Source organism: Mercurialis annua, linkage group LG3 (assembly GCF_937616625.2).
Source record: "Mercurialis annua linkage group LG3, ddMerAnnu1.2, whole genome shotgun sequence".
NCBI classification, from domain to species: Eukaryota; Viridiplantae; Streptophyta; class Magnoliopsida; order Malpighiales; family Euphorbiaceae; genus Mercurialis; species Mercurialis annua.
In genome coordinates, this window is record NC_065572.1 from 66,983,825 (window position 1) to 67,005,952 (window position 22,128).

The following is a 22,128-nucleotide window of genomic DNA, read 5'->3' on the forward strand; positions in this document are numbered from 1 at the left end:
TAGGACCAAATTTGGATAGTAATACTCCCTTTAAAGAAAGCCAATCCAACCAAGCCCAACACCCAAATCCGGCTCATGAATAAATTTAGGAAAAACAACATCGAGAAGGGAAAGAACAAGAAGTATATAACAAATTTATCAAAAAAAAACAACAAAAAAGTCAGTAATTAAAAGTAATTGTTATGAATATAATGTGAATATGGTGTATGACAAAATTACCTATCCAATTAGGTGAAAAAATTTCAACCCTCCATTTTTGACATGTATGTAAATGCATTAATTACATGGTGGGTGAAATTGCCTATAAATAGGTTTCCATCCATGTAAATTTCACAATTGAAAATACTCATAAAAGAAGTAAAATTCCTCCTAAATATTTGCTCTCTTGTTGCATTATTGAGTGATCACTAATTATTAATTAGTTTAGTCTATAAGCATTATCTATATTATCGTTAAGTTTATAACACGTTATCAGCACGATCGTTCTATTAGTTTACGATTCCCTAATCCAAGAAAATTCGGTAAAGTATTTCAAAGGTAAATCTCTAACCTTAATACTTGTCTAATTATTTAATTAATGGAAGGTTATACCTCCTACAAATTTTATTTGCTTAATATTTAATTTATTATGTTTATATCTATGTTATTAATTTTTATATGGAAGGCTAAGCCTCCTATAAATAATCATTTGATACTTTAATTTTAATCGTTGATGCTTGAGTGGTAATCCCCTTGCTATAAACGATTTTATTTAGTTGGCACTATTAGTATAAATATACATATTTTTATATCATAATTAATTTAATTCATTGTTGTCTTCATCTAAATAATTTTATTCAAAAAAAAAATAACCTAACGGCTACATAACGGTAACAAACGGCTATATAACGGTAATAAAACGGCTATATTTTTCTCTATATATACTCACTTTACTATTTATTTTCACTACACAATTTTTCATCTCTTAATCTTCAAAAATTCAAAAATGAAGCTATTTTGGATTATTATTATTATGTTACTTAGTTTAATACTCATTGGTATATTTAATCTTCCGTGGAAAGAATTTTATTTATATTTAGGTATTTTTGTATTTATTGTTCTACCTTTATTAGTTGCTGCAATAATTGTTGATTATGCATATTTATAAGCCAAAATATGATGGTTGTACTTGTTTGTTTAATCTTGAAAATAAATGATTATTATTTCTATGTTTTTATCGCATAAATAAATATTACTTCTAATTATATTTATTTTTCATGTGATAGTTTAATCATGTCAAACCTTACAAAGCTTGAATTTACGGCACTTGATGTATCTGGAAAAAATTATCTGTCATGGATACTAGATGCAAAAATACATCTGCAAGCCTCAGGTCATGAGGACACTATTAAAGAGGGAAATAATGCCTCTACTCAAGATCGTGCAAAAGCAATGATCTTCCTTCGCCATCATCTTGATGAAGGATTAAAAAATGAATATCTCAGTGAAGATAATCCACTTGTTCTCTGGAATAGTTTAAAAGAACGCTTCGACCATCAAAAGACTGTAATTCTTCCAAAAGCTCGTTATGACTGGATGCATTTAAGATTGCAGGATTTTAAAAGTGTTAGTGAATACAATTCTGCAATATTCCGAATTAGCTCAAAGCTAAAATTGTGTGGAGAAACAATTACTGATGAAGATTTATTAGAAAAAACATTTTCCACTTTTCATGCATCTAATGTGGTACTCCAGCAGCAGTATCGTGAGAAAGGCTTTAAGAAATATTCAGAGCTGATTTCTTGCCTTCTAGTGGCTGAGCAGAATAACGAGCTGTTAATGAAAAATCATGCGGCACGACCCACTGGTTCTGCTCCATTTCCTGAAGTAAATGCGAGCGCATATAGATCTCCTCGTGGTCGTGGTCGTGGTCGTGGCCATGGTCGTGGTCGTGGTCATGGTTATGGTCGAGGTGGAAATAATTACAACCATATCGGTCATAATAACTCCTTTAAGCATAAGATTCACCACCAGAAGTGGGATAAGAAAGAGGAGAAACAAGAAAACAAGAACAGTGGACAATACAAACATCAAGTGAAAAATGTCGATAGTAAATGTTATCGATGTGGCATGACTGGGCATTGGTCGCGTACCTGTCGTACGCCCAAACATCTTGTTGAGCTTTACCAAGCTTCCCTCAAGGAAAATGGAAAGAATATAGAAACAAATTTTGTTTCTGATGATGATTTTGACCACAGTCTGATGCATAATGACTCTATAGACATGACACATTTAGATGTTTCTGATTTTCTTGAGAACAATAATAATGAAAACTAATCCAGCATGTATTGTAATGTTTTTATTTACTTATGTATTGTTATGTTATTCTATAATTTCTTATGGTGAATTTTTCTTTGTTTGAATTAAGAAGCATATGGATAATTCTCAGCATATTGTTTCGTCCAAGTTCAGTAATGAAGACATATGCCTTGTGGATAGTGCGACAACCCACACTATACTCAAACACCAAAAATATTTTTCAAATCTTAAAAGATGTCAGACAAATGTCAGTACAATATCTGGTAAGGTAAAATTAATTGAAGGCTCCGGAAGAGCTATTATTCTATTACAAGGGGGAACTATACTTACCATTAATGAAGCATTATTTTCCCCCAAGTCTCAAAGAAACTTGTTAAGTTTTAAAGATATTCGTCTGAATAAATTTCATATTGAGACAGAAAATGATGATAATATGGAATATCTTCATATTACAACAAATGTTTCAGGTAAGAAACATGTAATTGAAAAATTACCCACATTTTCTTCTGGTTTATATTATACATATATAAATGTGGTCGAGTCACATATGGCTGAAAAGAAAAAGTATTGCGATGCTTCAATACTAAAATTATGGCATGAAAGATTGGGTCATCCAGGATCAATAATGATGCGGAGAATAATTGACAGTGCACAAGGACATCCATTGAAAGGTGAAAAAATTCCCCAAGTAAGTAATATGTCATGTACAGCTTGTTCTATTGGAAAATTAATTGTGAGACCTTCACCGGCTAAAATTGAAAATGAATCACCTTTATTTCTTGAAAGAATTCAAGGTGATATATGTGGGCCAATTCATCCACCATGTGGACCATTCAGATACTTTATGGTATTGATTGACGCATCCAGCAGATGGTCACATGTTTGTTTATTATCAACTCGCAATGTTGCATTTGCAAGATTTCTTGCTCAAATTATTAAATTGCGTGTTCAATTTCCTGATTACACAATTAAAAGGGTAAGACTTGATAATGCTGGTGAATTCACATCTCAAACATTCAATGATTATTGCATGTCTATTGGAATCACAGTTGAGCATCCTGTTGCACACGTACATACACAAAATGGTTTAGCTGAATCTCTAATTAAGCGCCTTCAGCTTATTGCTAGACCATTAATGATGAGAACTAAGCTACCTATCTCTATATGGGGACATGCTATATTACATGCTGCATCATTAATTCGTGTTAGACCTAGTGCATATCATAAATACTCCCCATTACAATTAGCATTTGGTCAAGAACCAAATATTGCCCATCTTAGAATTTTTGGTTGTGCTGTATACGTGCCAATTGCACCACCACAACGCACAAAAATGGGTCCTCAAAGAAGATTGGGAATATACGTTGGTTATGTGTCTGCATCCATAATTAGGTATCTTGAACCTTTAACAGGTGATGTTTTTACAGCACGTTTCGCCGATTGTCATTTTAATGAAGAAGAGTTCCCACCACTAGGGGGAGAAAATAAACAATCAGATAAAAATATTGCATGGTGTGAACCTTCATTATTGCATCTTGATCCTTGCACAAAACAATGTGAAACAGAAGTTCAAAAGATTGTGCATTTGCAAGCTGTTGCAAATCAATTACCTGATGCATTTACAGATACAAAAAGAGTGACTAAATCATATATACCAGCAGTTAATGCCCCTGCTAGAGTTGAGATTCCAAAAGAGAATTCTGAAAATAAAGTCGCTCATGAATCAAAGACACGCCAGAAGCGTGGAAGACCGATCGGTTCAAAAAATAAAAATCCTCGGAAAAGAAAAGGAGCAGACAATCTCGATCATGCTAGCAAAGAGAAAGGTGTTCCTGAAGAAACACAAGATAAAGAAAATACTCCAGAAGAGGAAATAAATGAGGTTAACCAAGGCAATGCCCCAGAAGAGGATATGAATGTAATTAATCAAGACAGTACCCCAGAAGAGGATACAAATGAGAATAAAGAAGAAATCTCAATTAATTACAATAATTCAAAGATTGTGTGGAATCGAGACACAATGGAAAATATTGACGAAATTTTCTCTTATGCTGTTGCATGTGATATCATAAATGGAAATGAGGATCCCGAACCGAGATCGGTTATTGAATGTCAAAATAGACATGATTGGGATAAATGGAAAGACGCTATGCAAGTTGAATTAGAATCTCTTAACAAGAGAAGTGTGTTTGGACCTGTTGTCCTCACACCTAAAGATGTGAACCCGGTAGGTTACAAATGGGTCTTTGTACGAAAACGAAATGAGAAAAATGAAATCACAAGATATAAAGCTAGACTTGTTGCTCAAGGCTTTTCTCAAAGACCTGGAATTGATTATGATGAAACATATTCTCCTGTCATGGATGCAATTACATTTCGATATTTGATCAGTCTTGCAGTTTCTAAGAAATTAGAAATGCGTCTCATGGATGTTGTAACAGCATACTTGTATGGATCGCTAGATAGCGATATTTATATTAAGGTCCCTGAAGGATTTAAAATGCCTGAAGCATTAAATAGAAAACCCAAAGAAATGTATTCAATCAAATTGCAAAGATCTTTGTATGGGTTAAAACAATCAGGACGCATGTGGTATAATCGTTTAAGCGATTATTTGATAAATAAAGGCTATGTGAATAACCTTATTTGCCCATGTGTTTTTATCAAGAAATCAACATCCGGATTTGTGATTATAGCTGTTTATGTTGACGATTTAAATATTATTGGAACAGACAGTGAGATCAATGAAGCAAGTGTGAACTTAAAGGAAGAATTTGAAATGAAAGATCTTGGAAAAACCAAATATTGTCTTGGTTTACAAATTGAACATATGCACAATGGTGTATTAGTGCATCAGTCAAATTATATAGAAAAGATCTTAAAACGTTTTGGTATGGATAAAGCAAATCCTTTAAGTACTCCTATGGTTAATCGATCACTGAATGTTGAAACTGATCCATTTCGTCCTTGTGGAGAAAATGAGGACATTCTTGGTCCTGAAGTACCATATCTCAGTGCAATTGGAGCACTTATGTATCTCGCTAATTGCACTCGTCCTGACATATCCTTTTCTGTCAATTTATTGGCAAGATTCAGTTCAGCTCCCACGAAGAGACATTGGAATGGAATCAAACATATATTACGTTATCTTCGTGGAAGCACTGATCTTGGTTTATTTTATTCTAACGATTCAAATCTAGAATTGATTGGTTATGCAGATGCAGGTTATTTGTCTGATCCTCATAAGGTTAAGTCTCAAACTGGATATGTATTTACAAGTGGAGGTACTGCAATTTCTTGGCGGTCACAGAAACAAACAATTGTAGCCACTTCCTCAAATCATGCTGAACTTATTGCATTACATGAAGCAAGTAGGGAATGTGTGTGGCTTAGATCAATAACACAACACATTCAAGAATCTTGTGGTTTTCCAGTCCATATGAGTCCAACTATTCTATACGAAGATAATGCTGCATGTATAGCACAAATCAAGGAAGGATACGTCAAGAGTGACAGAACCAAACATATACCTCCAAAATTCTTTTCATACACTCAAGAACTCATAAAGAATCAAGAAATTGACATCCAGTATGTTCAATCAAATAACAATTCATCTGATCTCTTCACGAAGGCACTTCCTACAGCAACATTTAGAAAACATGTTCATAATATTGGAATGCGCCATCTGCGAAATACATGAAGGATAATCTATGTTGCAATGAGGGGGAGAAATTACGCACTGCACTCTTTTTCCCTAACTAAAGTTTTTATCCCATTGGGTTTTTCTTTAGTGAGGTTTTTAATGAGGCAGTACGACATAGCGTACTTTGGAACAAACATTTTGTCATCCAAGGGGGAGTGTTATGAATATAATGTGAATATGGTGTATGACAAAATTACCTATCCAATTAGGTGAAAAAATTTCAACCCTCCATTTTTGACATGTATGTAAATGCATTAATTACATGGTGGGTGAAATTGCCTATAAATAGGTTTCCATCCATGTAAATTTCACAATTGAAAATACTCATAAAAGAAGTAAAATTCCTCCTAAATATTTGCTCTCTTGTTGCATTATTGAGTGATCACTAATTATTAATTAGTTTAGTCTATAAGCATTATCTATATTATCGTTAAGTTTATAACAGTAATAAAATAACTTTTAGAATAAATTTAAATAGTTGAAAAATAAAAGAAGTAAAAAAGATTTACTTTTTTAAAAATACTTTTTAATAATAATATAAATAGAGTGTATTTTATAAATTCTCTAAATTAAATCACAAACTCTCACAAAAAAACCACCTGTAAAACACAAGAAAAGTCACAGAAAAAAATTAAAGAAATGGAAAAAGAGGTGCTAAAATCAAAATGGATAGCAACAGTGGCCAGCATATGGATTCAGTGCAGTAGCGGTTCCTCCTACACCTTCGGCATCTACTCTCCCATTCTCAAATCCTCCCAAAACTACAGCCAACAAACTCTCGACACCGTCTCCGTTTTCAAAGACATCGGCGCCAACGCCGGTATCATCTCCGGCCTCCTCTATTCCGCCGTCACCCTCGACCGTAACCGCCGATGGCTCGGCGTATTCGGGTCTCCATGGGTGGTTCACGCTGCCGGAGCAATACAGTGCTTTATCGGGTATTTCATGATGTGGGCCAGTGTTGTTGGGTTGATTCCGCGGCCGCCGGTGGCTGTTATGTGTTTGTTTATGTGGATGGCGGCTCACGCGCAGACCTTTTTTAATACGGCTAATGTTGTTAGTGGTGTTCATAATTTTCGTGATTATGGCGGGACCATTGTTGGTATTATGAAGGTAAATTAACCTATAAATATCTTTGATTTTACTTTGTATTAGTCTGAATTTCTGTATTTTGGGTTTAATTTTATCGTTGTCTCATGTCTGGTGGTTGATTGATGTTTAAGGTTTGGATTAAGTTTTTTGTGTTGGGTTTTGGGTAGTACACAAAAGTCAATAAAGGAAAAGATTGGATTTTCGGTTGTTCAAAAACATTATGTTTGGTTCATGAAATACGTCCGGAACAGGATAGCTATAAGCATAGAAAAGCTATATTTTAGTACTTTGTTTAATGGAATAAAAACCGTTCCATGATTTTATGAAATAAACATTCCTTTGAGAAAAAGTATAGAATAGCTATTTCATTCCATGTTGTTTCATTCTATGAACCAAACATGATGCTATTTCAAAGCGATGTTCGTGAATTTGCTCTTAATTTAGTGATTGTTACGTGTGGAACAATTAGTGTTAGCTAAATCAAAGTGTTATATAATTGTCCGTTCTATATAGGTTTGCTGGAAGTTTCAAATGGATTTTTGTACCGTTTTTTGAGAATCTTGGATTTATTAAAATTTAATTTGCTCGGTATCATCTAGTTATGGTGTTTCTCAAAGTATGTCGCGTATAAGGTTAAAGAAATGCAATTTTTACTTTTATGTTCAGGGCTTCCTTGGTTTGAGTGGAGCAATACTTATTCAATTCTATCACACAGCGTGCAAGGGTGATCCTACAACTTTCCTTCTACTACTTGCACTGACACCAACAGTCGTGACTCTGTTGCTCATGACTTTGGTGAGAAATTACGATACAAATTCAAAAGATGACAAGAAACACTTGAATGCATTCTCTGGAGTAGCTCTCGCCACTGCTACTTATCTCATGATCCTTATCATTTTCCAGAACATCTTTGATTTTTCTTTGTGGATACACATAGTTATGTTTGCAGGCTTGTTGCTTCTCCTTAGCTCACCTCTTGGAATTGCAACGAGAGCCGTGAGGGAAAGCTCTGATCGATATGCACAAGCATTACTGGAAGAGAGGGGTTACAAACCGAAATCACCGATCTCTTCAAAACTTCCTGTAGAAGAGGATGATACGGATTATCATGCTCTATCTAGCAGCGAGGATCAAGAAGCAATTGCTCCTGCTAATCACATAAGTTTGTCAGATGGCGAAGACCTGAACCTCTTCCAAGCGGTTTGTACTGTTAATTTCTGGTTGTTGTTTGTTGCTATGTTCTGTGGATTAGGATCTGGGCTGGCGACAATAAACAATATCAGTCAAGTTGGAGAATCACTTGGTTACACAACAATTGAGAGAAATTCTTTGGTTTCATTGTGTAGCATATGGAATTTTCTTGGTCGTTTTGGAGCTGGATTTGTGTCGGATATCTTCCTGCACAGAGGCGGCTGGGCAAGGCCATTGTTTATGGCTATTACTTTAGCAACCTTAGCCATTGGTCACATAGTTATCGCCTCGGGATTTACTAAAAACCTGTATGTGGGTTCAATCCTTGTAGGCATTTCATATGGATCACAATGGTCATTGATGCCTACCATTACATCTGAGATATTCGGAGTGGGTCATATGGGTACCATATTTAATACGATTGCCATAGCCAGTCCTATCGGATCATATACTTTCTCTGTAAGAGTCATCGGTTACATTTATGATAAGGCAACAGCGGGAAAACATAACGTATGCTATGGAACTCGCTGCTTCATGCTGTCGTTTCTGATAATGGCATCTGTTGCTTTCTTTGGAGTTCTTGTTGCACTCCTGTTGTTCTATAGGACGAGAAGGTTCTATCAGACGGTCGTGCTTAGACGCGTGCATCATTCTTAAAGACCGTGAAAGGTAATCGCTGAAGATTTGGAGCTCTTGTTGCTCTGTTGTTGTGCTATAGGATAAAAAGGTTTAACGAGAGTTGTGATTAGACAAAGTACCTTCAAGACCATGAGAGGTAAATGAATAGTGCTCGGTTTTCTGTTTGAAGTTTGTCATGCACTACTCTTGTTCTAATGGGTGTGTATAAATGGTGTAGATATTATTCATATAAGCTTTTGCTCACATTTTCAATGTATAATCCATATGCTAATAGTAGCATATACATATCCAAGATATTCCGACTTGTGCTATTTTCAGAATTTTAAGGAATCAATTCTTTGTTTTTTATAAATTAAGCGAATGTTTAAGTTGTTTTTTCATTAATTTAAATTTGGTCGATTTTGTGGTTTGGTTATGCTTTTCTGCTTTGCACTTAATTTAATTGAATTTTTCTGTTCAAAAATCGAACCGAATTTATTGGTTCAGTATTTTGGTTTGGTTTGATTTTTACACTCTCAATTTATACACGACATGATTAATACAAAATTAAATATGACACATAGTAAAATCAAATTAACAAAATTTAATGTGCAACTTACAATTGATCAGGTAGAAATCCATCTAAATAGTGTTTTTTTTATTATAGGGGAGGTAACGTTTTTGGGAGGAATTGAATACACCACCTTAACATAATGTTGCTGAACGCTTATATTTATAGGTTATTGGTCCATTTTAACAGTGTTAATAACCCTGGAATATATATACATGAGCCTTTTCTATCATTATTTTGTTCTATCTAATATTATTTCTAAAAAGATAAACTAATTGTAGAAGGCATCTATAAATGTATTTGAAAACAATTTTAATATTAAAAGTTAAGAGATTCGGTAGATTCTGTTATGAGAACAATCAGTGGGCCTCTTCCAAGCCCAAAACATTCCAAAGAATACCGTCGTCAGTCTCCTTCCTGACTGAAAGGCCCAGCTTTTAACAGAAATAGCTGAAACTTTAGGGAGTAACCGGTAAATATTAATTTGTTTACTTTAGATGTGATAATTGGCGTCCAATTTAAAACGAAGCAATAAAGGGTTTCAATTTCTTCAATGAGTAGACCTAGAATTTGGGAATTCTAATAATCATTATCGTTATTATTTTTGTGCCATAAATATTTTGAAATGATCCATTCTTGAGAAAACTCAGATAAATTGAAAGATTGAAGAGAGTGCAAATTGTTATCTTTAATTAGTAAAAGATGAAGACGACGAAAGGAGGCAAGGTTATGAACCCTACAGATGCCTATCGTAAGGAGCTTCGCAAGAAGGAACTTAAACGGGTAATTTTAAATTATTTGGTTCCTTTTTTAATTGATTTTAACTTCTATATCATCAAATTATGAGAAAATTATCACGGGTTTAAATTTTTAAGTATTGGGTCTTTGGTTTGAAGTATTTAGTGATTCTTTACTTCAGTTAAACTTGGTTTATAATTTTGAATTGGATTTTTTTATTATTATTGATTACTTAATATTTTTATGTCAATGTGGTTATCATTGTACATGTCTTTTAGTGCTTTAATTTTTCGCAAATTTGATTGTTAGTTTGATGACTGAATTGCTTTTGTTTGGGGTTGGTGAATTAAACAGAATAAAAAAGAAAGGAAAAAGGTGAGGGAGGTTGGCATTCTGAAGAAGGATCCTGATGTGCTGAAGGACCAGATTGATAAGTTGGAAATGATGAGTAAGTTCATACTCCTCTTTTCTCTATAATTTTTTTTTGCGGGTCAGTTTTTTTCTCGATGTTTTGAATGTACGAAAATAGTTGGATGAGTAGAAGTTATTTTGAGCTGATATGAAATGAGATTGTGAGTTTCGGTTATTTCATTTTTTTAGTTGGTATTATCTTTTTAGTAGAATAGTGGCAGGTTTTTGTTGTTGCTGATACAATTGGGTTCTAAGTAAGTCATTTGTTGAAAATGGAAGTAGGGAAAGCTAAAATAAAGGCAATGCTTAATTCTCTGACAATGGATTTTCAACTCCCTCAAAAAAGGAGCTGAAGTATGACTCTAAACTAGTTTTACAATTCACTTATAATATGCCAACCAATTCTCCTGTTCTTTTTGTTCCATGCAATACTACCCGAGCAAAAATAAGCTCAACTGATGTCCATGGATTATTGTTTAACACAGAGTTGATGCCCTGACCTGCTAGTCATAGGTTGTTCTTGAGTTGCAACTGTGGTAGGCTGTAGCTGATTTGAGAAGGCTAGAAATAAATAACTATTTCGCTGTCATTGGTCACATTCATATGACTATTTCGTTGCAAAATTGTTTATGTGTAGGGGGGTGGGCCATTTAAATGCTGTTCATAGGCTGTGTTGGTTATGGGATTCCCTGTCTTTGAATTGTTTTTCTAACCTCAGAAATTTACAGGCTGTTGCAAATGTCCTTTGCTAATAGTTAGTGTAGATAAACAAAATTTCCAACTTTTGTTCCTTCTGCCGTTTGTTTCTGGGTTTTTTAGGACTATACTTCTATTGCCTAATTGTTCTTGTATACAATCAAATCTAGCTGGTTTGACTGGTATGCTAGCAGTTTCATAGTTAAACTTGATTTTGTTTTCTTTGATTGTTGCAGAGGCCGATGGTGCATTGGACAAAGCAAGGAAACACAAGAAGAGACAGCTCGAGGATACACTCAACCTTGTAATGAAAAAAAGAAGGGTAAGAGTCGGAATATTCACTACTTTCTTTTTGACGTCCTAGCATATGAAAAGAAGACTATACATGGTTGATCATATATTTGAAACAAGTTATCTTTCTTAATTGCATCACTATCATACTTCATAAGGATAGGTACTGATAGAATGCCAGACAACATAGTCAGCACCTTTAAAGTACTTGAACCTGGGGAGATGACTATATTCCAATTCACATTTTTTATGAATTATTATTCATTCTGTTTCTAGAACCATGGACCTACATCGTCTTGCACTGGAAAAATTTACAAATACAAAGTTGACAAGGAAGCTAGACATTTGCACTTTTTTTTTTTTGCTACAAGGACAATAATTTGTTTCCTTTGATGTTTTGGACAGGAATATGAAGACAAAATGAAAGAGAAGGGCGAGACCCCAGTCATGTTCAGGTAATTTTTCCTCTATGTTCTTTATATTGTTGGCTGAAATCTATTTATTTGAAAATTTTGTTTTACTAACAAACTGTAATTTATCTTCTATATTGCAGTCATTTGGGTCCACCTCGGAGAAGAACATCTGCAGAAGAAGAAGAGAGAGCCAAGCACCTTAAACCCGAAGTATGGCTTACCAAATGTAATCCTCGTTTAGTGCTATTTCATTTTTTTATCACCTTTTATATAACAGCTATGCGGTTGCAGGACTCTGTCTATTTCCACCCAACATTAAATCCTACTGGGGCCCCTCCACCCGGAAAGCCTCCAATGTATAAGTCTTCTATAGGTCTCTCTTTCTCTCCGTTTCCTTTCTGAATATGTTGCTGATTGGTGTGCTCAGTGTGTTGACATTGATTTTAACTCTGACATGCAGGGCCTAGGATCCCCTTATCTGCTGCTGGTTCCTCTGGTGGTGCCGCTTCATCTTCAGGGATGGAGTCTGAGGATGCTTTAACAATGCCTCCACCACCGCCTCCACCGCCTCCTCCTTTCCCAGATAGCAATAACATGGAACCTGGAGGCGACACTGTGATACCTGCTTCTTTGCCTCTTCCACCGCTTCCTCCACCACCAAATCCTCCTGCACCAGGCTTGGGTATGCCACTGCCCCCTCCACCTCTACCACCGCCACCCCCAGGGCCCCCACCAAAGGATCAAGTTGCAAGTCACATTTTACTTCCACCACCTCCCCCGCTGCAACAGTCTATTCAGCCACCTCCACCTGGCACTAATGAAAGTGAAAGGGACAAAATTTCATCTACATTGCCAGATGCACCATCCACTAAAGATACAGTGCAGGTAAGTTTATCTTTCACAGATTATGCACTTCCCCCACTTTAAAGGGAACATAAGCCTGGCATAGACTTTCCACAGAATGAGCTTTTGATTCAAACTTACACGTCGTAAGTGATGAAGAGCTTGCTTATTCTATGTGCATAGACTGTACATGGTTAACCGCGAAAAACAATAGTATGTATTTGGTCATCTATCTTTTTTGAAGTTTCAAACTGAAAGTCACCTAACTTGAGTTTTCAACCCAAAAAGTTTGTGCAGTTTGTATGTGAAGTCTGAACTAAACTTAAAACATGAAAATTTAGAATGTTAAAGTAATTTGGGCAAAATAATATAAATGTATACTTGAAGAAAAGTCCAGTCTAAAATTTTAAGTGGACTCTAGTGCTGATATTTGAAGCTAGTTTGTGATTTTCTAGAACTTTGAGATATATCTCTTTAGAATATTCTTTAACTTTTCCCTAAACTCGTGTTTTATTTAAAAGGGAAAAAAATGATTGCTGTTAGTAAGAAAACGGTATTGTCGTTTTTCTATGCAGTTACATCCTGTTCTCCCTCCACCTCCGCTTGGAATGCCCCTGAAATCAGCAAATATTCAGTCTGAAAGTAGCTCATCCGGAGCTGATGACAGCAATTCAACAGCTACAAATGATAATTCTAAACTGGTTCCTCCTCCACCACCTCCACGGCAACCGGCTCCATTTCCTGGGCCAACTTTGATCCCCAATTTACAGGTTGATTTATTACCCCCAGGGATATTGCATTTGCCCCCACCTCCACCTCCACCAAATATGGGGTCACAAGTAGCTCCTCTTGGACTTCCTGGCCAAGTAGCTCCTCCTGGAGTGATGTCACTAATGCCAAGGCCACCATATGGTCTTCCCCCAATGATGAGGCCACCCCTTCCACCTGGTCCTCCTCCTACCTTACAAGAGGACGCCATAATGAGACCATTTGTTCCTCAAAGGCCATCTTATGTCAAATCTGCTGCGTCTACTGTTGTTAAGAGGCCGTTAGCACAACACAATGAAGCACTTACAAAAATGGTAAGTTTAGCATTCTGATTATTTTACATTGCATCCTCTTCTCTCGTTTTTGTTCTTCTCTTGCTCTCTAGAATTATTGGATAAAGAAAGTGAATAATGAAAACAGTAGGAGCTGCATCAAGAAAAAGGAAGGGTTTTTGATTTTTTTTTCTTTTATGTGTCTTTTTATACTAGTTTGACACTTCAACACGTCTTGTTGACTGAATTTGTTCTAATGTTCTCTTTGGGAGTTCACCTCTTTAATCCTGCATTTTGCTATAACTATGCTTTTCAAAGAGTATCCATGAAATGTTTTAAGCCAATAGTTTCTAGATAACTCGAAAGAAGGCATTGGATATTTGTTGATCATTTGCACATGTTGGACCTAGTTTTCTGTTCATAACACGAGAGAAGCCTGTTCATTGTAGCTTGTGAGGAAGCCTGGGAAAAATATGATTCAATTTAATCAATTTATATACATATAACAGAAAAATTGATCAGACTGAAGCTTATTTTAAGGAAAGAGGAACCCAGTTATGAAATCGGCCATATTATATAGCAAGTAGCACGGACACTTTATTCAACCAACATTTTCCATTTCGGAAACGTGTCGGAAACTTGGCGGTTCGGATAAGAAACTTCATTTTTAACATACGAAATTTTAAATAACACTGTTTTGCTGTACTTGTGTTCTGTTTTCCCGTATCTGTGTAGCACTAGTAACTTTTCACTGGTAGGAACAGTAACATTCAAGCCTTCTAGTTGATTTCATAATAATCACAAATTTTAGCCCAACTTTTTTCTGCTGTCTTCTGCTTTCAGGTTCCTGCTTCTGTACTGGTAAGGAGAGAGAGTGCAGTCTCAAAACCAAAGCCGAAGACAACAGTTTCATCTGCAGTAGCGAGGCCAGCTGCTCCTATCCCCTTGAAGCCAGTCTCTGCTAAATCGTCATCAGCGCCTAAGAGTCAGAGCATTGATGACTCATACACGGCATTTTTAGAGGACATGAAAGCTCTCGGGGCACTCGATGGGTGAGATTGGAGTTGAAGGTAAGAGACAACAAAGTGTACAGGCTAATATGATGGATCGAGGCATTGAGCAGTGATACTGTTATTGGGTTTATCTTCATTTGATGTGTCAAGGAAGTTGCATTCTATTGTCATTGCTTCATTTTAAACATCTCAATGACTGAGAGTCGAGTCGAGGGCTGTTTTTCTCAGTGGACAATAGGGAATGTTAACCCTGAGATATAGGTGGAAACTGTACTATGTGAAATTCATTATTTGCTGGCATTCATTTTTTGTTGTGTTGTTTGCACCGAGACACTCACAACCTCCTAATTCCACCGGAATTGCTTGATATTGAAAAATTTACTGCTGTAGCTAAATTATAATGGTCGTAAATAATTTTATGCCAAGACAAATATTAAATCTCTAGTGGAATTGTACGATATTCAAGTTTTTTCTTTTAGGAGGATGGATTTTTACATTTTCTTTAGAATAAGGAGTCGTTTTATTAATCTTTCAATATCAAAAATACGAATTGAGTTGCAATTATAATTTTATCAAAAATATCAAAAATTCATCTTCCTGTAAAGAAAGTTGTGATACAATTGTGTAATTTTTCCAATAAGAACAAGCTTTCGATATCTTTATCACTTACAATCAGAGTTTTTATTTTTTAAAATTTCATTTCAAAATTTGTTATAATTATGTCTCAATTTGTATTCATATAGAAAAATAATTACGTAGGAATACACGTAATTTTATATGGGTAAATTTTAAAATATATATCACATACAAAACATATAACAAAAATTAAAAAACTCAGTATATATTATTATTACCACATAGGTAATTTTTTTACATAAATTTAAATTGAGCAACGATTATAATAAATCTAGATAAATTTATAAAAAAAAAGTTGATTTCAATTGATAACAAAAACAAAGATTTTGATTTAAATAGTGTTTATATTTTTATTTTAATGGTTACTCAAATGTTTCAAATATTTCTAAAACCACATTTATTTAAAATAATCTCAAGTAATACTCTTTTAAAAAATGCTAAACCTTTATGCTCCTGCTAAAGTTCTAAGAAAACAAAATAATGATTATCATATAAATGATTGTTATTTGAGATATAATACTGATGGTATTCTACTTTAGAATTATATAAAAGTAAGTCTAAAATAGTTGACCATAAGTAATAGTTTGGATATAGTATAGTAGAGAATCAGTGGACAGCCTAAAGAATTTACTGATAGCAGCACTTAAATAAAAATGTCCATTCAGTCTAAATCCAAATTCTTTGGTTTTGGTTTGTATTAAAATTTAATTGAATATTTTTATGTTTAAAATTAAAGTAAACCAAAAAATTTAATTTTAATTTTATCAGACCGAATCAAATGAATTTATTGATTTAAATTAATTTTTTTTATTTTTTTTTATTTTTGGATGCCTTAGTCAAAACTACTATACTCTTCCAAGGTCAACATGAAAACGGCTTTTCCCTCTTTCAAAGGATCGCCAACCTGCCAATTTGACCATACACTAATATGCAGTGATGCAGTCAAAAAAATTAATTAGAAGGGTGAACTGTTAAAAAATAAAAGTTTATAATCCATACTACAAGAAATTTACATCTCCGAATAATTCCGACCAGAAGGGACGCACGACATTGCCTGGAAATGGTTCCGCGACTGTTAGTGTCTAATTTATATATTTTATTTTCTCTCAATTTTTTTAGCCCTTAAGCCATTTGGTAAGTTAGCTGAGTTTAGTAAATCTTGTTAATCACACAAAATACTGTTTTTTTTTTCAAGAAATGAGCAAAAGAAGCTTCTCTTTACAGTTCTTGTCTTACTCTTACATTAAACTAATGCAACCATTTGCCACCATCTTTTTAAAGCAGATAATGTTGTCTGTCTGGCCTTAATTATTAGCATGTGATAGATCCCTTTTCTTTATTATCTAAAAAAAATTGTTTTTTTCTTTCACATTTTGCCCATCATATCTTTGTCACTTTCTTAATTTCATATCACCATAGTTTTAATAAGAACCGAACCTGATTGATACTTTTAAAACTAAAAATCAAAGGTTTAAACCGGTCAAACCATAAAAATCATCTTTACGAATTGAGATGTGATGATCAACGACCTGTAACTCAAACAGTATTAGCACTTTTACGAACTATAACTTAAATAGTATAAGCGTTGCGCAACATTTTACGAACCAACCAAGATTTATCCATTTTGGGATGTATGATGGGCAAAGGCAACTTTTTTTCTTTTTGACAAATAAGCAAAGGCAAGTTGATACCTTTGTTTCTCAACCACCTTATAGTTTTGCATTTAAAATGTTGATGCGGAGTCAACAATTGCTTACCCATTCAATGCCTCAACCCTTGATTGAAAGGTACAATCTTTTTATATCAATCCTTGTCTTTTTGTACCTGAATTTGAAAAATGTCAAAACCCCTATTTTGAACTTCTATAAAGATTGTTTCTTTAGTGAGATGGAAAGGGATTTGAAAAGTATTTTTTCCCTTCTGGAAGCTGACTTTCATGAGAGTTAGATTTAGATAAACCACTAATGAGAGAGATTGATTGATTAATGGTACTAAAGAAATAGAGTAGTTGGTGGTTTAGTGGGAAGAATGTTGAATACCCTGAAACGTTTTCTCCACTAAAGATTATATTTTTGCTTTTTAAAGGCATGACAAGCCAAGGATTTTGCTGATGAAGATGATCTTGGGATAGACTAAAAAGGAAGCTTTTTTGTCAGTTTGATTTGATGGGGACAGTTCTTGCTGTTGCTTTTCTGTTCTTGAACTTGCTGCTGCTTCCTGATTCTTCATTTTCACATCCGTTGTGCACTAATTCAAGTAGGTTTTGAGCTTACAGGGACTTAAATGTTTATAACTTTTCCAATTTTGTTAAAAACTGATTTTATTTCTGTTCTTTGATTAATTGATGCAGGGGCTCCTTTTACCTTGAATACCACTCTGAGTTTTTGCCCCTACAACAATGGAAGCACTTGCTGCAGTTCCACACAAGATATGCAGCTGCAGAAGCAATTTCGACGCATGAAAATCTCCGATTCTGGCTGCGGTTCTCTCTTGAAATCGATCGTTTGCGCTGTAAGATTTCTTTTCCATATTGTCAAGCTATGTAGCCTATAAAACGGAAAAGGGTCAAGGTTAAAATTTATAAATAGAAAGATTTGGAGTTTCAGAATCTTTTCCGAAAATGGAAATGAAACGCAGGAACATAGTGTTCAAGAAGTTTCCGTGCAATTTAGTTGTCGATTAACTCTTCATAAAACACATACTAAGTTATTAAATGTGACCCAGGTTGAGTAATTACCTGCTTGGGTGTTAGCACTAGTTTATTAGGTGATGTTCAGTTGGTGAAGAAGACAAAAGCTCAGAACTTATGTTAGTGCAAAGCGTTGAGCTGTAAAAAAGTGGAATACTAAATTTCCAGGATTGGATTTTGTATTCGAATGAACCATGTAACCATAAATGTTGATTTAAAGGTTGAGGTGCTGTTATGGATCGCAGTTTTTTTTCCCTAATCTTTTTGGACTCAATATTTGCAAATATAGCTTAAGTGATTTAGCAAAAACTAAGGATCGCAAGCTATTCTAGTACATATTACAATTGAAGATGCCTTGTGTTTATACTAGCAATTATTTGATCTATCTATCTAATTAAAAGATGGATAGACATGAATGCAACTGGACCCTGATCATGAAGCTAGCCACTTCAGTATCAATTTTTCCTTGGGTTTAAAGTAATCACCAGAAAGTTCTCTTTGGGGGGCTTGATGTGGTGCCATTATAAAATGAGGTCAAGTAGCTCAATATTTATGTCGTCATAATATGATATAGGATTTAAGAAGCATGATACTTCAAGTCCTCAGTGCAGGGGGCTTGATATGGTGTCGCTACGTGATGTGCATTTAACACTTTCTGCACATCCATATTCCTAGCTGATTATATTTCTCATAGTCTACGTTGTACGAAAACTTCTCCAGTATTACATTTCGGGAACAAAAACGCTTCTGAATTTTCTGAACTCTATATTTATGGACTACTCTAGTAAAATATTATTTTGTCATTTTCCGTTTCAGTGTTTTTCATTTTACTGTAGGATGACAAATGCTGTTCTTATCTATCAGATCACAGTGAAATAATTTTCAGAATGTTATTTTCTTTATTTTTGGGGGTTACAGAGATGTGATCCATTCTCAGCAGATCTATTTACAATCAGTTCTATTCCGCGGCCAGTTCCTGTTCTCTGCAATTCCACGGTTTCAGCAACTTCATCCCAGTCTGGCCAGTCTGTAAATGACTTTTGCTCTAAAGTATGGGATACATGCTCAAATGTGTCTATATCAAATTCACCTTTTGCACCTTCACTTAAAGGCCAAGCTGGATTACCTGTCAATTCCAACATCACGACATTGTCTGACCTATGGCAGTCAAAATCCGATTTTTGCGAAGCATTTGGTGGAGCATCAACGGATGGATCAGTTTGTTTTACTGGTGAACCTGTTAAACTCAATGCCACTGAATCACCTACTCCACCACATGGTCTGTGCCTTGAAAAAATTGGAAATGGATCTTATCTCAATATGGTTGCTCACCCCGATGGGTCCAACCGTGCATTCTTCTCTAGCCAACAAGGTAAGGTTTGGTTGGCGACTATTCCCGAGGAGGGATCTGGAGGAACAATGGGAATCGACGAGTCTACTCCTTTTATTGATCTAACAGATGAAGTTTACTTTAGCAGTGCATTTGGGATGATGGGTATGGCATTTCATCCGGACTTTGCACAGAATGGTCGGTTCTTTGCTTCGTTTAATTGTGATAAGGTCAGGTGGCCAGGATGCATGGGAAGATGTTCATGTAATACCGACGTGAACTGTGATCCCTCAAAGCTACCTCCTGATAATGGCGCACAGCCATGTCAATATCATACTGTTATCGCGGAGTATAGTGCTAACAATACAGCGGTTAATGCTTCCTCGGTATAATCTCTGATCAATAGTAATTTTGTGGTACTATTTTACTTCAATTACTCCAACTGACTTTTGATATTTTCCAGGCAACAACTGCTAAACCATCGGAAGTACGAAGGATATTTACGATGGGCCTTCCGTTCACAGCTCATCATGGAGGACAGATTCTCTTTGGACCTACAGATGGATATTTATACTTCATGATGGGAGACGGCGGTGGACCAGATAATTCAGGTGATCCTTACAATTTCTCACAAAACAAGAAATCATTGCTCGGAAAGATCATGCGGCTGGATGTTGACACTATACCAAGTGAGTTTCAGAGTAGACTCGTTTCCATTGAAATTCTCCAAATGAGATTATAATCCTTGTTGCATGGCTCATAGTATTGGAACTTCTACAGGCGCAGAAGATATTAGTAAGCTTGGTCTATGGGGAAACTATTCTATTCCTAAAGATAATCCTTTTAGAGAAGACAAGGGTTTACTGCCAGAAATATGGGCATTAGGCATGAGAAATCCTTGGCGGTGCAGCTTTGATTCCGAAAGACCATCCTACTTCATGTGTGCAGATGTTGGGCAGGTCAGTGACAGTTAATGTTAATCTGTACTGATATACTCTTAAATCCCTGCTGTCATTATTTAAATTTCATTATCACTTGGCGAATTAACACGGACATTTCAGATCATGTACATTCTGTTGTAATAGTCCTTCAAATAACAAGCCAAAAATTTGAAATTGCCAAGTGGGGGATTCTCTTGACAAAAAAAAAAGTGGGGGATTCCAAATTTCCACGGTTAGTTCGTGAACTTGTAAAAGTAGTAACGCATCATGTGTTTGTTGTTCTGCAGGATGTTTTTGAAGAGGTGGATGTGGTCACAAAAGGGGGAAACTACGGATGGCGAACTTATGAAGGCCCCTATCTTTATAACGCTCCATCATCGCCTGGCGGAAATACATCTGCAAACTCCATAACCCCAATTTTCCCTGTTATGGGATATAATCACTCTGAAGTAAACAATAATGAAGGATCAGCATCAATTACCGGAGGCTACTTTTATCGCTCAAATACTGATCCGTGCATGTATGGAAGGTATATAAATCCACACAATCGTCCATTTTAAAGACTAAATCAGTCGATCGTCCTATGCATAATGACTAATAAGGCTGCATCTTTGCTATTTTTGCTACATTTTCAGGTACTTGTATGCAGATTTATACGCAAGCGCGCTATGGGCAGGGGCGGAAACACCTGAAGATAGTGGAAACTTTACGAGCACGAAAATTCCTTTTAGCTGTGCAACAGATTCTCCCATAGAATGCACATCTGTTCCGGGAAGCAGTCTTCCATCTTTGGGATACATTTTCTCATTCGGAGAGGACAACAAGAAAGACGTGTACATCCTCGCCAGCAGCGGTGTTTATAGAGTTGTTCGGCCAAGTCGCTGCAAATACACCTGCACAAAAGAAAACGCAACCGCCGGTAGAATCCCAAGCCCTGCTACTACTACCAATACTACTACACCTCCTTCGTATGCAAGCCACTTACATCATTCATATAACAGTATTGTGGTAATATTATCTTCTTTGTTGCTGCTTTTGCTGGGTGTCATCTAGCATTTCATGACAGCTCTGTGTAATTTGAACATCTTTTTCCAGTTTTTAACTGTTATTTAATGGAATTTTTGTGTGTTAAATCAAGCTATTATAACATGCATGTCATATTACCAACCCTGGAAGTATTATCCAATATTAGCAAATTCCATTCTACAGCTTTCATGATGTATATAGTGGAAAAACAAAAGCTACTCCTTTGTCCCTAAAGATTTTTTTTGTTTTTTTTTTGGCTAAAAGATATAATCCTTTTGTCATTTAAATGATAATTAATACTCCATACATTCCATATATTGTACTGATATGCAAATTTTTTTGCACAAGAATTTAAAATTATAGTTAATATAGGAGTGAGCAAGTGGCCTTAAAAATAGAGCAAATTCTAATTAATAGATTTTTTTAACCAAACACTGAATTAACTATATTAACCAATATTTCAAAATTATAAAACCAAATAGACTAAATTAGTTAGTTCACTCGGTTAAATAAATAAAATATTTAAAATAAAAAAATTGATTAATTTATTTAACCAAAATTTTAAAATTATTAACCGTAATCGAACCA

The 22,128-nt window shown here is 35.2% G+C and overlaps 4 protein-coding genes across 5 annotated transcripts; all 4 read left to right on the forward strand.

Annotated features, from left to right (window-relative positions):
- Positions 1-221: 221 nt before the first annotated feature.
- LOC126672890 (uncharacterized) lies at positions 222-2,364 on the forward strand. The gene is made up of 2 exons (XM_050366839.2): positions 222-537; positions 1,266-2,364. The coding sequence occupies exon 2, from the start codon at positions 1,273-1,275 to the stop codon at positions 2,314-2,316; it is 1,044 nt and encodes a 347-aa protein (XP_050222796.1). The 5' UTR covers positions 222-537; positions 1,266-1,272; the 3' UTR covers positions 2,317-2,364.
- A 4,198-nt stretch (positions 2,365-6,562) lies between these two features.
- LOC126673601 (protein NUCLEAR FUSION DEFECTIVE 4-like) lies at positions 6,563-9,275 on the forward strand. Its single transcript, XM_050367808.2, has 2 exons — positions 6,563-7,114; positions 7,760-9,275. Exons 1-2 carry the CDS (start codon positions 6,641-6,643, stop codon positions 8,939-8,941), a joined length of 1,656 nt encoding a protein of 551 aa, XP_050223765.1. The 5' UTR covers positions 6,563-6,640; the 3' UTR covers positions 8,942-9,275.
- Positions 9,276-9,974: 699 nt separating this feature from the next.
- On the forward strand, positions 9,975-15,313 carry LOC126673602 (protein EARLY FLOWERING 5). Its single transcript, XM_050367809.1, has 9 exons — positions 9,975-10,256; positions 10,566-10,659; positions 11,555-11,640; positions 12,015-12,064; positions 12,163-12,232; positions 12,314-12,395; positions 12,483-12,907; positions 13,441-13,947; positions 14,749-15,313. Exons 1-9 carry the CDS (start codon positions 10,176-10,178, stop codon positions 14,959-14,961), a joined length of 1,608 nt encoding a protein of 535 aa, XP_050223766.1. The 5' UTR covers positions 9,975-10,175; the 3' UTR covers positions 14,962-15,313.
- Positions 15,314-17,194: 1,881 nt separating this feature from the next.
- Positions 17,195-21,647, forward strand: LOC126673599 (HIPL1 protein-like). Of its 2 annotated transcripts, XM_050367805.2 has the most exons (8): positions 17,195-17,341; positions 17,640-17,810; positions 17,905-18,065; positions 19,162-19,959; positions 20,037-20,262; positions 20,354-20,532; positions 20,802-21,043; positions 21,150-21,647. In XM_050367805.2, exons 2-8 carry the CDS (start codon positions 17,720-17,722, stop codon positions 21,565-21,567), a joined length of 2,115 nt encoding a protein of 704 aa, XP_050223762.1. In that variant the 5' UTR covers positions 17,195-17,341; positions 17,640-17,719; the 3' UTR covers positions 21,568-21,647. The 2 variants fall into 2 exon arrangements, with proteins under 2 accessions (XP_050223762.1, XP_050223761.1); XM_050367804.2 differs by lacking the exon at positions 17,195-17,341 and having other exon boundaries at positions 17,356-17,810.
- The last annotated feature ends 481 nt before the right edge of the window (positions 21,648-22,128 follow it).